Below are 14,795 nucleotides of genomic sequence, written 5' to 3'. Positions count from 1 at the left end.
AATGTCGAGAGGCAAAACCCAATTAACTTTCCGCGGAAATGGGGCAGCACGGTGGTGCAGTGGTTAGCACTGCTGCCTCACGACGCCGAGATCTCGGGTTCGATCCCAGTCCTGGGTCACTGTCAGTGTGGAATTTGCACATTCTCCCCGTGTCTGCGTGGGTGTCACCCCCACAACTACATATGCAGTTGGATTGGCCACGCTAAATTGCCCCTTAATTGGGAAAAAATAATTGGGTACTCTAAATTTGTTTTTTAAAACTTTCAGCAGGAATTCCTGGCCAAAATATATATTTCAATCCAAATTTGAATTAAGCCATGCCCCAAAGCAGTGCCTCTGCTTACTGACCACTCATCACTGGAAACAGTTTTGCTTTATTTGCTCTATCAATACTATACATGATCCCGAATACCTCTATTAAAACTCCCCTTAACCTTCTCCATTCCTAGATGAACAACAAAAGCTCCTCGGGTCTCTCCACATAATCCATGTCTCACCTTCCCAGAGGTGCTATGTAGCAAATCTCCTTTGCATTCAATTCAAGGCCTAAATTTACCTAAATTTACTTCATTTTTAGAATTTGCCCATGCCATGAACACACCATTCCTGGCTCACCTAATTTACCTGACATAATGAAATATATGATTTCTTTGCAGGCAAAAAGCAACTTCAAAGGTTCTCTGCACCTACAGTTCCTCTTACCATGAAGATCACATTTAAGTTTGATCTCAGCAACCAATGGAATCTCTGTTAAAGATGTAGCAGCAATTCCATTTTTAATGGCCCATTCCACCAGTTCTTTTGAGGCTTTTGGGAGATCAGATATAACTGATGAACTCAATCCTGGCCAAGTAGCATTGATTTCATGAGAAAGCTGAGAAATGATACAAAATTGTTACTCAAATCAAAATTATCATTTACATTTAAGTGTCATTGCTAAATTTTCATTTTGTCAAGCAGTAAGTTGGTTTACTCTTGCAAAAACAAAGCTTAATTCTATAACTTAAATTACTTATATTTTCAAATTAATTTGAGCTTCTTATTCCCAATGTTATGTGCTAATGAGTATAGGAACAATAGGTTGTAGTAAGTTAATGTGCGGCTAGAAAAATGGTGGAGGAACAGCTTTGGATTCTTGGCGTAATGAGGCCATTTTGAGGCCATTTCTGGGCAGAACGGACCTTTACAAGGTGGAATAGATTGCACCTCAAGAGGACTGGGACCAATATATTCTCCAGCGAGGTTAAATGGTGGTGTGGGGAGAGTTTAAACTATCATCCTATTTTGCTGCTGAATGCCGACCCGAAGCGGTTGGTAAATGTTCTGGCAATGTGCCTGGAGACCTGCCTCCCAGGAGCGATCTCGGAGGAACAGATTGGTTCTGTCAAGATCTGGCATCTATCGGCCAACATACGCTGACTACTTATTATCTTGGCCCCTCAAGTCCCGGAGCCAGAGGTGATTATTTAAATGGACAGTGATGAATGGGGATATCTGTTCAAAATCCTTAGAAGGTTCGTTTTTGGGTCTAAGTTTATCTCTTAGATTCATCTTCTTGCTCCCACCACAAGTGTTCATATGAATGGCCTGAGCTCAGGATATTTCCAGTTGAATAGGAGTATGAAGCAGGGTTCCCTATTGTCCCCGCTTGTTTGCCTTGGTAACTGAGCTTCTGGTTATAGCACTGAGGTCATTAACGGGGTGGAGGGAATAAAGAGGTGAGGGAGGGAGCGTAGGGTGTCCCTGTATGCAGATGATCTGCTGTTATATATAACGGATCTGCTCTCCAGTTTAGAGGAGATAATGAATTTAGGAGTTTTGGCTCTTTCTTGGGGCATAAATTGGGGTTTGGACAAAATCAATAATTTCTGGTGAGTTCTTTGGGGAGGGGAGCCAATTTAGGGATATTGATTTTTCACTTGCCCAGGTCCAGCTTTTGTTATCTGGGAATCACTGTGGCCCACAACTGGGCCTCGCTTCATTGACGCCTAGTGAATGAGGTTAAATCTGACTTGAAGAACTGGGATAACCTCCCTCTGTCCTTGGCGGGCATGGTCTAGGTTTTTATTTTTGTTTCAGAGTCTTCCTGTTTTTGTTCCCAAGTCTTTCTTTGTTAAGGTTAATAAAATGATATCTTCCTTTATTTGGGCAGATCAGGCCCCATTGATTCATAGAACAATTCTGCAGAGGGAGAGGCAGTCGGGAAGCCGAGCACTGCCTAATCTGGTAATTTATTATTGGGCTGCAAACATTGATTCAGTACAGGGGTGGTTTAAAGGTCTGATTCCATATGGGGGAGGGGAGGGGGGGGGGGGGGGGCAGATGGAGGGGACCGCTTGTAGAGGTACTTCTCGGAGGACCTTGGCTATTGCTTAACTTCTATTTTCCCCCGCAAAATTGCTTCAAGCCTAGTAGTGGTGGCCACTCTTGAGGATTTGGAGACACTTTAGGCAACATTTTAAATTGGGTGCCATGTCAACATTCGCCTCAATCTTCAGAAATCATCACTGTGGACTGGTGGGTTTGGACTCGTCATTTAGATCATGGGGGAGGGAGGCATTGGAGTGGTTTGGGGACATGTTTATAGAGGGGAAGCTTGCAAGTTTTGAAGAGTTGTTGGTTAAATTCCAACTCCCAAGGACTAACTTATTTAGGTTTTTTCAGGTGCATGACTTTTCTTGCGCAAGTGGATTCCTTCCTTTCCCTTGGCACCCTTGCAGTCTCCTTTGGATAGGATCCTTTAACTGCCTGAGTTGGGGGAGATGAAGATATTGGATATTTATGCTCAAATCTTGTGGGTCGAGCAAGCTCTGTTGGATGGCACAAAAGGGTAATGGGAGGGGGAGCTGGGTCCAGTTTTTGGTGAGTGGGGGTGCAGTGAGGCCCTGCACAGGATTAACCCTACCTCCTCATGTGCTAGTCTCAGCTGGATTCAGTTCAAGGTGGTGCAAATGACCAAGGCGTGGATGAGTGTTTTGGATAAGTGTGACGATTGATCTCAGGGGCTAGCGAATCATACACACATGTTCTGGTCATGTCTGAAACTTGTATGCTCCTTCTTCTACAATATGTCATGGATTCTTGGGATTGAGCTTGCCCGCTGGTGCCCATTTTGAGGTCTTGGACTTGCTGGAGCTGCAGACGCGGGTGAAGGCGGATGAGCCCAGAGGAGAGTTCTGGGTGGAGGACTCTGTTCCGTCCCGTGCTTTGTCCTGGTTGACATTTTGTACTTAAAAAAGGTTAAGTACATCATCAGGTGAGTCGGTGAAGGAGCTATGTTCCGAGAGCTAGTAATTCCAAACAAACCTGTTGGTTAACCTGGTGTTGTAAGACTTTTTACTGTGCCCACCCCAGTCCAACGCCTGCACCTCCACGTCATATACCATTCTAGGCACAATATATTAAAGAATACAAAATATAACTGCATCATATTACATCAGGGACTACAATGCAACATTTATTTGAAAATGCTCTCCTTATGAATAAATGTTCCAAATGATTAATAATAATAATCATTATTGTCACAAGTAGGCTTACATTAATACTGCAATGAAGTTACTATGAAAATCCCCTTGTAATTTTGAGGATATATGATTCTGATATTGTTTTGTTACCTTAAGATGTAATAATGAAGGAACTTCTCCACCGATGTTCAAGTTAATAGGCTGATTGCTCTGTATAACCAGGAAGACACTATGACAATTATTCCCATGTGTAAATTCAACATCCATGTTAACGCTCTTCTTTTCTGAGCTCCTAACTTTGTGATCCCCAAAAACATTGCTGTCAAGTGTAAAATATTGCATAAACATATGTCACAATATTTTAATGTTTGATCATACAATAGAAAATCAACTACAAGAACTAACAAAATTAGGCTAGATAGGCAAGTATAATAGTTTGGTAACTTAAAAACGAAGCCTTTCATGGAAATCTAGATTTAAAAGCCAAAGACGAGACACAGAATAAAAATGAGGGGGGGAAAAAAATCCAATAATCTAAAAATGTGGACATAGTTCTTGCATTTGTCATAGAATTTACAGTGCAGAAGGAGGCCATTCAGCCTATCGAGTCTGCACTGACCCTTGGAAAGAGCACCCTACTTAAACCCACACTTCCACCCTATCCCCGTAACCCAGCAACCCCAACTAACCTTTTTTCGATACTAAGGGCAATTTAGCATGGCCAATCCACCTAACCTGCACATCTTTGGTCTGTGGGAGGAAACCGGATAACCCGGAGGAAACCCACGCAGACACGGGGAGAACGTGCAGACTCCGCACAGACAGTGACCCAAGCTGGAATCGAATCTGGGACACTGGAGCTGTGAAGCAACTGTGCTAACCACTGTTCTACGGTGCTGTCCTAAATTTGATTTATGAATATTAGTCATACGGAGGGAAGAAAAGCTTTTGTTGCAAATGGCCATGCAAATAACATGCTCTGCTTTAATACATCCTAGAATGTAACTGTGGACCTTTCAAGATCACATCAAAGCAGCTTTGCAACAGGCACGGGTAAATGTGATTTGTTGGACGGATTAGTTCCTTATTCTGAATAAGATTCGAGACGAAGATGTCCGCCATGCTAATATTTATCCACTAAACTCAGCTTGATGTATATAGCAACAGGTAAAATTTTCCAATGATCAATGTAAGGAACACTGAAGGAGAGTGCAGAGTTCCTCAGAAACACAAACATTAGGGAACTGGATAATGCAACTCAACATTGTCTGAAATAGTTCATTTTGGGGAAGGCTGAAAAATAAATAGAAAATGGTTAAATTCTGAAAGGAGTAAGAAAACAGGGTGCGGATCACATCTATCTAACAGCAGGACTACCAAAGGAAAAAGCCACAAATAGGGCAAAACAGTTTAAAATAGAGCAATAATGATTAATCTGCAGTAAGCACCATCTAGATCACTATTGAAGTATTGTACAGTTGTGAAAAACGCAATATAAAAAGCCATTGAAAAGGCTCAGCATGATTCACTAGGTTGACAACTAGAAAAAGAGCATCTAGTTATGAGGAGGTATTTTAAAACCTATAGATATATTCATTGGAGAATGGTAAGGAGAGTGTACCTCAGAAATACCTCCGATTGCTCCATTGACCGCTGAATTGGTAACAAAGGATGTCAATTCAGTACTGAAGCAAAAACGGGGAAGTTAGAAGAATTTATTTGAAAGTATAGTTTTATTAGAATATGAAATGCTTTACCACAATTAGCTCTTTATTCTGGGTCAATAACAACTTTTAAGAGAGAATCAGAACAAAAAACATTCGAAGAACGAAAAAAGGAACAAATGTGAGATGGTTCCTCTGGAGTCAGTTCAAACAGCCAAATGGCCTACTTCTGCATTGGGATTGGGATTATTGACAGTCTGATTCAATTTTCATTATCAGAAGCATGCTAATTTCTTAATTTAATACCATTGCTGACATCTTTATAAATGGCAACACAAGGGCAGGTTTTTAAAAATATTATTCCATGGGATGTCAGTGTCACTGGCAAGGCCAGCATTTACTGCCCATTTTGAACTGCCCTTGAGAAGATGATGGCAAGCCGCCTTCTTGAACCGTTGCAGTTCACGTATTGTAAGTACACCCACACTGATGTTCGGAATGGAATTCCAGGATTTTAATCCAGCGACAGTGAAGAAACGGCAAAATAAAAGATTCAACTCAGGACTATATAACTATACAGTCCAAAGATGTGCGGGTTAGGTGGATTGGCCATGCTAAATTGCCCGTAGTGTCCTAAAAAGTAAGGTTAGGGGGGGGGGTTGTTGGGTTACGGGTATAGGGTGGATACGTGGGTTTGAGTAGGGTGATAATTGCTCGGCACAACATCGAGGGCCGATGGGCCTGTTCTGTGCTGTACTGTTCTATGTTCTACTTTAACTTATGAAGCATTAAAAAAAATAAATTTAGAGTACCCAATCGTTTTTTCCAATTAAGAGGCAATTTAGCGTGGCCAATTCACCTGACCGGAGGACGGAATTGAATCACGGTCCTCAATGCTAACCACTGTGCCACCCCCATAAAGCACTTTTGATGTAGAAAATTATTGTGGTATTATTAGACAAGAATCAGACACTGAACCAAGGAGAAAGGTAATAGGAGAGATGGCAAAAGGCTTGGTCAAAAATTGAGTTTGTAATTTAGGGTTTAAAGGACAAGAGGCAGCAGGAAGAAACAAGGATACAAATGTCAATTATCACTATTCACATTGCATGTTTATTTCAAATCATAGTTATTTTGAGTCTGGGTTATTAAAGTCTCTGTTTAGAATTACTTCTCAGTCAGTAATTTACTATCTGCACCACCCATCCATCAGCTCCACATAAAACATTTTCAAGTGTACAGTGTCAGCCATTGTTCAATGGTAACACTGTGGCCCAAGTTAGAATATTGTAGATCCAAGTGAGAGACTCTCAACAAAGCTGATCACCTGAAACATTTAGGGCTTGGGGGAGGGCCAATGGTTCTTTCCCCATTAAAAGGGCTGGGGGCTGTTGTGTTCCTACAAGAGACTTACCTGCAGGTGCAGGACCAATCAGGTTGAGGAAAGCCCGGGCGAGTCAGGTTTTTCACTCATGGTTTGACAGCAGGGCAGTAGGGGCTGGAGATCCTGGTTAGCAGACGGGTCATTTTCAGGCGGGTGAGGTGGGAGGTGGTGGCTGATCTTTTGGGGAGGGGGGGGGGGGGGGGGTTATGTGATAGTCACCACTGGAGGGTAGGACTGTGGGGCTGGTGAATGTATATGCCCCGAATTGAGATGATGCTAAGCTCATGAGGTGGTTGTTGGCCCTTGGCGGTTTATGCACCCGGGAGGTAAGGAGTTTTCATTTTTTTCGGCTGTACACAAGGTGAATTCACGTGTGGGTAAGGCCTTGTTATCTGGGGTAAATAATGTGGAGTAATCGGCATTGGTCAATTCCGACCATGTATTACATCTGGTGGATTTAAAGTTGAAGGGGGGCCGGCACAGCGTGTAGGTTGGAGGCCGGAAGTGGGACTGTTGAGTCCAAGAAACTCCATTATTGCAAATATCTTTACCTTTTCCACTGATCTGGTCAGTTTCAGGTGAATTGTACTTAAGAAAACAGCGCTAACTGGAGAAAACAACTCCACGTATATGCATTTAATACAAGTGACAAAACAATACACATAAAGCACTTTAAATATTGTAAGCGATGGAAAATACATTTGGTATTTTTAGTGGGACGGTATTATTTTAAGTGGGTTAAAGTAGTGTACAATGAAGTTTTAAAGGAACAGATTAAATATTTATTCAATATCATCAGCAATAGAAACTTGACTAAGGCTAATATTCAATTCTCAAATGATTAGTCCTACACTACAAGGATGTGCTTCTTTCATAACCAGCAAAATGTTCTGGTCAAAAATAATAGAGTATTGAAAGTAAACAAATACCCTGCAAAAAAAAAAAGAAAGCAAGATCTTTCAGAATTATTATCTCTTTGTCCTAGAATAAACATTAAACCTCAACACAATAAACCTATATTTCAGAAAACATTAATTAAAATCAATTGAAATGAGTATTGGAATAACACTCTGGAGACAACAAGAAATCGGAGCTAAATAAAACTGACAACAAAATCAATATGGTACTGAAACAATACTGCAGAGATTTAAAAAACTAAGCAATGGAAATTGGAGAAAATTCAAAAGAACGCTGGAAATAGTCAAGTTAGTCAACATCTAAAGAAACACCAATCCAACATCTCCAGAAATGTTAATTTAAATGAATTCACTATAATGTCATCCACTTTGAACAAAAGAAAAACAGATGAAGGTATTAGCTAAATGATGAGAACGTAGGGTCTGCGCAAGAGCAGAGGAATTTAGTGGAGTCCCTCTAATGAAAAAAAATGCTAAAATATTAGCCTGTTACTCAACAAAACTGGAATACAAAGAGGTGGTAGTTATGCTGCCATTGCAAAATGCTCCAATGAGGCCTCTTCTGGATTCCGCATTTAGTTCTGGACACATACCAAAATATACATTGGCCTTGGAGTGGATGCAGCAGAGAATCATGAGAATGATGAATGGATTAGGCCTGTATTCCAATGGGTATAAAAGATTGAGGGGTTATTTAATTGAGTTAAAAATAATTAAATGTATGATTTGATAAGTAGTCAGAAACAATTTCCTCTGGTTGGGGAGATTAGAAAAAGGGGGATAATTGTTATGGAAAACAGGCTGAAATCAGGAAGCACCTCTTCACAAGGGTACTGGCAATCAGGAGCTCTCTACCCAAAAAGCTGCTGAGGCTAGATCAATTGAACATGGGTGAATTCTGTACTTCAAGACTTTTGTGATGGCAAATGTCAGGATAGTAATTATACAACTAAACAAGTGCAGTTCCTTGTGGATAAGTCAGAAATTTCTTAATAGTGGCATTTACAACAAAAATTGCAACTCCCCAGGTGGACTAAAGAACTGTGACATTTATACGAGTTAAATGGCTAATTAGCTTCTGAAGAAATATTAAATAAGTGTCACAGATTTATTTGACATTAGAAGCTATTTTTTCATTCTTGCATTCTCCAAAACTGAAATTTTTAGAAAGCTCTTTGCTTCCACAAGTTTGTCAACTGGTCATAAATAATGGCAGAATGGATATTTCACATATTTTTCATTCAAGAGGAAAATATGCATGAGGGAAATTCCTTAAATCAAATTTAACATAAATTATTACATTCTTTTATTGGGTTTTCATACAAAACTAAGTGTTTCTGAGTTTTAAAAAAATGAAGAATTGGGTTAATACATCCGACATATTCGTACCTGAAATTCGTGGGTATTAGATTTATGATGTGGATTTGATGAACAATGCGTTGATCGGGTGTCACACAACCCCCCAAATTTTCCTGGACATGTTTATAATCCAGATAATTTTGATAACTGATATGAGGCTGTTGTTCACATTTAGACAAGCGCATTTCATCTGTTTAAAAAAAAAAAAAAGCTTAGTTTTAAGCAAGAGAGATTCCAGTACTCACTGTACATTGGGAGAGAAAATCGTAAAAAATTAAAAACATTAGTTGAACGAGAATAACCCCAGTAACTGTTTTGGTTTTAAAGTAAGTTTTCAAATGAGAAAGCGTCCTAAGCTAAATACAAATGTTTCAAAATTCTAACTCATATGAAACCATTAGTTATTTGAACAGAAAATGTGAATAGCACTTTCCAGACTGCTGGTTGATTGCAGATAGCAAAGCTCAAAGCCTAAAGTGAAAACAAACCAAAAACAAAGTATCTTAAGATAGTTGTTAACATTGGGTTGGAAAAATGGTGATTAACAATGCACATTGGTATTGACATGCAAACCAGCCAGCAAATTTGAGGCATTAATAAATAATAGATAGGTATGGGTTTGCAAATCCCTAGAATTGGTGGTGGATTAATTTGTTCCGTCATTTACTTCACACAAACAGCATCTTACCCTTACCCACCCCTGTTATTTTTTTTAATTATTAGATTTATGCGCTAACTGTCCATAAATGTGCCACAGTAAGGATCTGTTTAACAACGTGATAATTAGGACGGCTAGGTTCGATCCTGGCCCCTGCTCACTTTCTGTGTGGCGTTTGCACATTCTACCAGTGTCTGCGGGTCTCACCACCAAATAAATATGGAACTGAATGTCTAACAGTGACCATGATGCCATTGTTGATTATTGTAAAAACCCATCTACCGCCCTCAACCTGGTCTGGTCTACATAAGACTCAAATCCACGTCACGACTCTTAAATGCCCTCTGAAATGGCAATGTAACATTCAAACAACCCAAAATATGTGCAGGGTAGGTGGATTGGTCACGCTAAATTGCCCCTTAACTGGAATTTTTTTTAAAAAACCGTGATTAATGTTAATGGCTATCTATCCACTTGGCTAGCTCTGAAAAGGAATAATTTAAATGGTTTAATCTCATTTTCATTTAGCAAATTGATGTTCGATATTTTAAAAATGTCAAATATAACATTTACATTTTTTAGCGTTCATTTTTTCTCTCTCAATTCAATATTTCTTTCCCTCTGCGCCCAATTGAACTCCAATTTACCTAGTCTAGATTGCCTCCTCTGGTTCTTTCTCAGTCCTTGAAATTAATTGATTACGGAGCTATAATGTTGCTAATTCCAAATGAATCGTGTTTAATTGTATGCAGGTATTGGTCATTAGCTGGGGATTTACTATGCTTAAAAAAAGTAGCGATACCCAACAAAAAGTTGCTTCCAAAAACAAAATAAATAGGCACAGATTGAAACTGTGGTTGTTGGGTGAAGACATGTGTATTATAAGGGCCTCATTTATTTTTTTCACCCAATGAGCAAATTTCAGAAAGACAAGGCATTAGAGATTTATCTTGTTATTAATCAAAACAGCACACATGCGCATTTTTAGGAAGTCTCACTTCATGCTTAGTTTACTTTCCTGCCGCTATATTAAATACTGATTTAGAGAAGACACTTTTTAAAAATTCATTCATGGGATGGGGACATTGCTAGCTGGGTCAGCATTTTTTGCCCATCCCTAATTGCCCTTGAACCAAATGGCTTGCTGGGCCATTTCAGAGGGAATTTAAGAGTCAATCATATTGCTGTGGATCTGGAATCATATGCAGACCAGACCAGGTTAAGAGTGGTGGATGGGTTTTCTGGATAATCAACCCATCTACCGCCCTCAACCTGGTCTGGTCTACATAAGACTCAAATCCACGTCACGACTCTTAAATGCCCTCTGAAATGGCAATGTAACATTCAAACAACCCAAAATATGTGCAGGGTAGGTGGATTGGTCACGCTAAATTGCCCCTTAACTGGTCATGGTTCATGGTCATAATTCCATAATTTTTTTATTGAATTCAAATTTCATCATCGATTATGGTGGGATTTGAACCCGGGTCTCCAGAGCATTACCCTCAGGATTACTAGTCCAGTGACCATACCACTACGTCACCATGTCCCCCATAGCCACTACACCAAGATGGTAGATGATTCCTAAATAACTAGACACTCCGAAAACAATTGCCCATCACATATTTGAATCACCTCTCATTTACCAATGCATGCACAACCTAAAATGGCGGTTTCCTGGGTACAGATGCAGGACTTTGAAATCCAAATACACCATCTCCACTGGCTCTCCCTCATCAATTCTACTAGTTACATAGATCATAGAATTTACAGTGCAGTAGGAGGCCACTCGGCCCATTGAGTCTGCACCGGCTCCTGGAAAGAGCACCCTACCCAAGGTCAACACCTCAACCTTATCCCCATAACCCAGTAACCCCACCCAACACCAAGGGCAATTTTGGACACTAAGGGCAATTTAACATGGCTAATCCACCTAACCTGCACATCTTTGGACTGTGGGAGGAAACCGGAGCACCCGGAGGAAACCCACGCACACTCGGGGAGGACGTGCAGACTCCGCACAGACAGTGACCCAAGCCGGGAATCGAACCTGGGACCCTGGAGCTGTGAAGCAATTGTGCTATCCACAATGCTATCGTGCTGCCCCAAAGGATCGAAGGATTCCAGTAGATTTGTCAAGCATGATTTCCCCTTCATAAATCCATACTACTCTGATCCTGCCACTGTTTTCTAAGGGTTCTGCCATAAAATCTTTCATAAATCGATTCCAGAATTTTCCCTGCTACTGACATCAGGCTTGCTGGTCTATAATTCCCTGCTTTCTCTCTACCTCTCTTTTTAAACAGTGGAGCTACAATAGCCACCTTCAAATCTGCAGAAACTGTTCCGCAGCCTATAGAAACCTGGAAGATGACCACCAATGCATCCACTATAATCGAGAGGCACCTCTTCAGTGCCCTGGATTGTAGATCATCAGGCCCTGGGGCTTTATCAGCCTTCAATCCCGTCAATTTTCCCGACACCATTTCTCCGTTGATCACCTTCAGTTCCTTCTTCTCACTAAACCCTGCATTCGCCAATATTTCTGGTATCTTATTTGTGCCCCCATTTGTGAACACAGAATCAAAGTGTGTATTTAGTTGCTCAGCCATTCCTTTGTCCCCTATGATACATTCCCCTGTTTCTGACTGCAAGGGACCTACATGTGTCTTCACCAATTTTTTTCTCTTCACACACATATAGAAACCTGCAGGGTCCTCGGCCTCCTTGATTGAAGAACATATTGCATCTTCAATTGCATCATTTGTCAGTTATGTCGTGCAGCATACAGCACTGTCCACATCAGAGGAACTTTCCCTGGTTGTCTCTGCAGAAATTTTCATGCCAGCCTCCCGCAACAAGCTAAAAAAAAGTGCAGAGGGATGGGGTTGATTGGCCTCATTCTGTTCCTCCTTATCCAACATCTTGTGTGGTTTGAGCCCAGTGAGGTGGGAACAGTTGGCTATTATGGCTTCCATTAGCACCTACCATTCCTTTTTCATTATGAACATGACCTCTAGATCAGTTGGATTATCCTCCTACTTCTTTAGATGGTCTGGAGAACCTGAGAAATAAGTTGTTGTCGGTAGTGGGTTTTCAGATTCCTAATTACCCCCTCTTCAATTGGTTGGGGTTTAGCCTAGATATTGGGAGACAAAAACATCAGCTTGATGCTCCTGAAGCTAGAGGCTTTTGTCTGTAACCATGGCAATCTTCCTTTTCGTTTGCCGATATGTTTTACCTAATTTCCTGATCCAAGCCTTAAAAATGCTGGAGGTCATCTAGATGGTTTTGTTAGTCTTATACCGTGTGAGTAGTGTCTTGACATTCACAAAGCAATGTGGCTTCTTGTACTGTCCTATCACAAGAAGTAGTAGCTTTTTAGTGCCATTGATGTTGTTGCAGACTATACAAGTGACACATTCCTTGCTCTCCATCACTGCATGTTTCACCTTTAAACATCAAAGAGCGGTGTATGTCAACAGTATAGTCTGTTTTAAAAATCTCATGGTGCATGCTTATTCAAGAAGCGGGCGTGAGTACGTTGGAGCCACTGCAACCTAGCCACTTACTGTGCAGAAGACAATGCTGTGCCTTACCTTGAATGAGTCCAGTCATCTATAACTGCAGATGAACTCTTGTGTGGCAGTTTCTTTGCCTGGGCAACTCCCCTTTCCTGCAGGATTAGATCGAAGAAGGGAACGTTCTGCAGGGCCTGGTTTAGCACAGGACTAAAGAGCTAGCTTTTAAAGCAGACCAAGGCAGGCCAGCAGCACGGTTCAATTCCCGTACCAGCCTCCCCGAACATGCGCTGGGGCTTTTCACAGTAACTTCATTTGAAGCCTACTTGTGACAATAAGCCGTTCTCAGCCTCTTCCTACTGAAGAGAATGCAATCTACCACTTCTTTGTGATGTCTGTTTTCTAGGTTGCGCCATTCCACTTGCTGTAACAACTTCACCTTCTCTCTGATCAACAAAATGTTCAACTTTTCAGAGGTTTAATCATAGTTGCAGGCTTTGCACATCCTTTCACAGAACGATATCATCGTCAAATGATGGCTTTCTCAACAGTCCATGATATTGCAGCTCATGTGGTCCAACTTCACTTTTGAGTGATTAGCATAGACATATGACAAGCTTAGACAAGTTCAGATAATCTGGAGTCATCAGTGTAGAATTTCAGCTCAACATTATCATCGTTCCTGGGATTTTCTATTCTGCTGACAAGAATCATTCACGATTTTGACATAAACTGGAATTTCATATCATCTTTAACTCATCACCGTTTCACTGTATAAGTTACAAAATAGGTTTTGGCCCTGTGATGAATTTTATTCATGGACTCCCTTAACTATGTTATACTAAACATTGCTTGTACTTCAACAGTATGGAACATGTTATCTTCATTCACCAAGTAGTGAGGATCGATATAAGGTTAAAGAACATAGAACATTACAGCACAGAACAGGCCCTTCGGCCCTCGATGTTGTGCCGAGCAATGATCACCCTACTCAAACCCACGTATCCACCTGTAAAATAGAGTAAGCCAATATAAAAGATCTGATGTAAGCTAGTGAGATACCTAGGGCATTGAATGAACCTTCTATGAGGTAGCTGTCACAGATCTTAAAGTATGGGCTAAGGGGACTTTGTGCAGATGGTACACCTCAAATCCTTGTCTTGTGTGCTGAAGCTCCAAAGGAACAAAATACAGTAAATCAAGGACTGTACAGGGGTAATGTGAGTGATAACATACACAACAGGACTATCTCATCCAAAGATTTTTTTAAAAATTTAGGTTACCCAATTAATGTTTTTCAATTAAGGGGCAATTTAGCATGGCCAATCCACCTAACCTGCACATCTTTTTGGGTTGTGGGGGTGAACCCCATGCAAACACGGGGAGAATGCGCAAACTACACACGGACAGTGACCCAGAGCCGGGTTCGAACCTGGGACCTCGGCGCCGTGAGGCAGCAGTGCTAACCCACTGCGCCACCGTGCCACCCTCTCTCATCAACTATCTTTTTTTTTTTATAAATGTTTTTATTCAGTTTTCATATTTTATATTGAACAAATTACAAATTGTTAGGAGAAAAAAAACAACAAACAAACACGCAAAAATTAACATACATATTTACAGGTAAGCATCTTCGTAGTAGTAACTGTGCCCGCCCCCCCCCCCCCCCCCCCCAACATGTTTATTTAGTTTGGTTTTGGGCCTTAGCTAGCCATCGAACCCCCGTACCGAACCTGTAGCCCCTCCCGCTACCTTCCCCCGACTATTCTTCCTCTTGTACATTGGCCACAAATAGGTCCCGGAACAGTTGCATGAATGGCTCCCACGT

The 14,795-nt window shown here is 41.0% G+C and overlaps 1 protein-coding gene across 2 annotated transcripts in view; it reads right to left on the bottom strand.

The window, feature by feature from the left end:
• LOC119955643 (transforming growth factor beta receptor type 3-like) overlaps positions 1-14,795 on the bottom strand; it is a 142,838-nt gene that overhangs the window by 42,165 nt on the left and 85,878 nt on the right. For both annotated transcript variants that reach the window (XM_038782066.1, XM_038782065.1), the window contains exons 6-8: positions 8,819-8,978; positions 3,615-3,783; positions 703-874 (exon numbers count right to left, since the gene is read on the bottom strand). In XM_038782066.1, coding sequence (XP_038637994.1) covers positions 703-874; positions 3,615-3,783; positions 8,819-8,978 — 501 coding nt within the window. The remainder of the gene's footprint in view (positions 1-702; positions 875-3,614; positions 3,784-8,818; positions 8,979-14,795) is intronic.

The sequence above is a fragment of the Scyliorhinus canicula genome, chromosome 21, assembly GCF_902713615.1.
Source record: "Scyliorhinus canicula chromosome 21, sScyCan1.1, whole genome shotgun sequence".
In the NCBI taxonomy this organism is placed as follows: domain Eukaryota; kingdom Metazoa; phylum Chordata; class Chondrichthyes; order Carcharhiniformes; family Scyliorhinidae; genus Scyliorhinus; species Scyliorhinus canicula.
The sequence above is the reverse complement of the archived record's forward strand: the minus strand, read 5'-3'. Positions and strand labels throughout refer to the sequence as shown.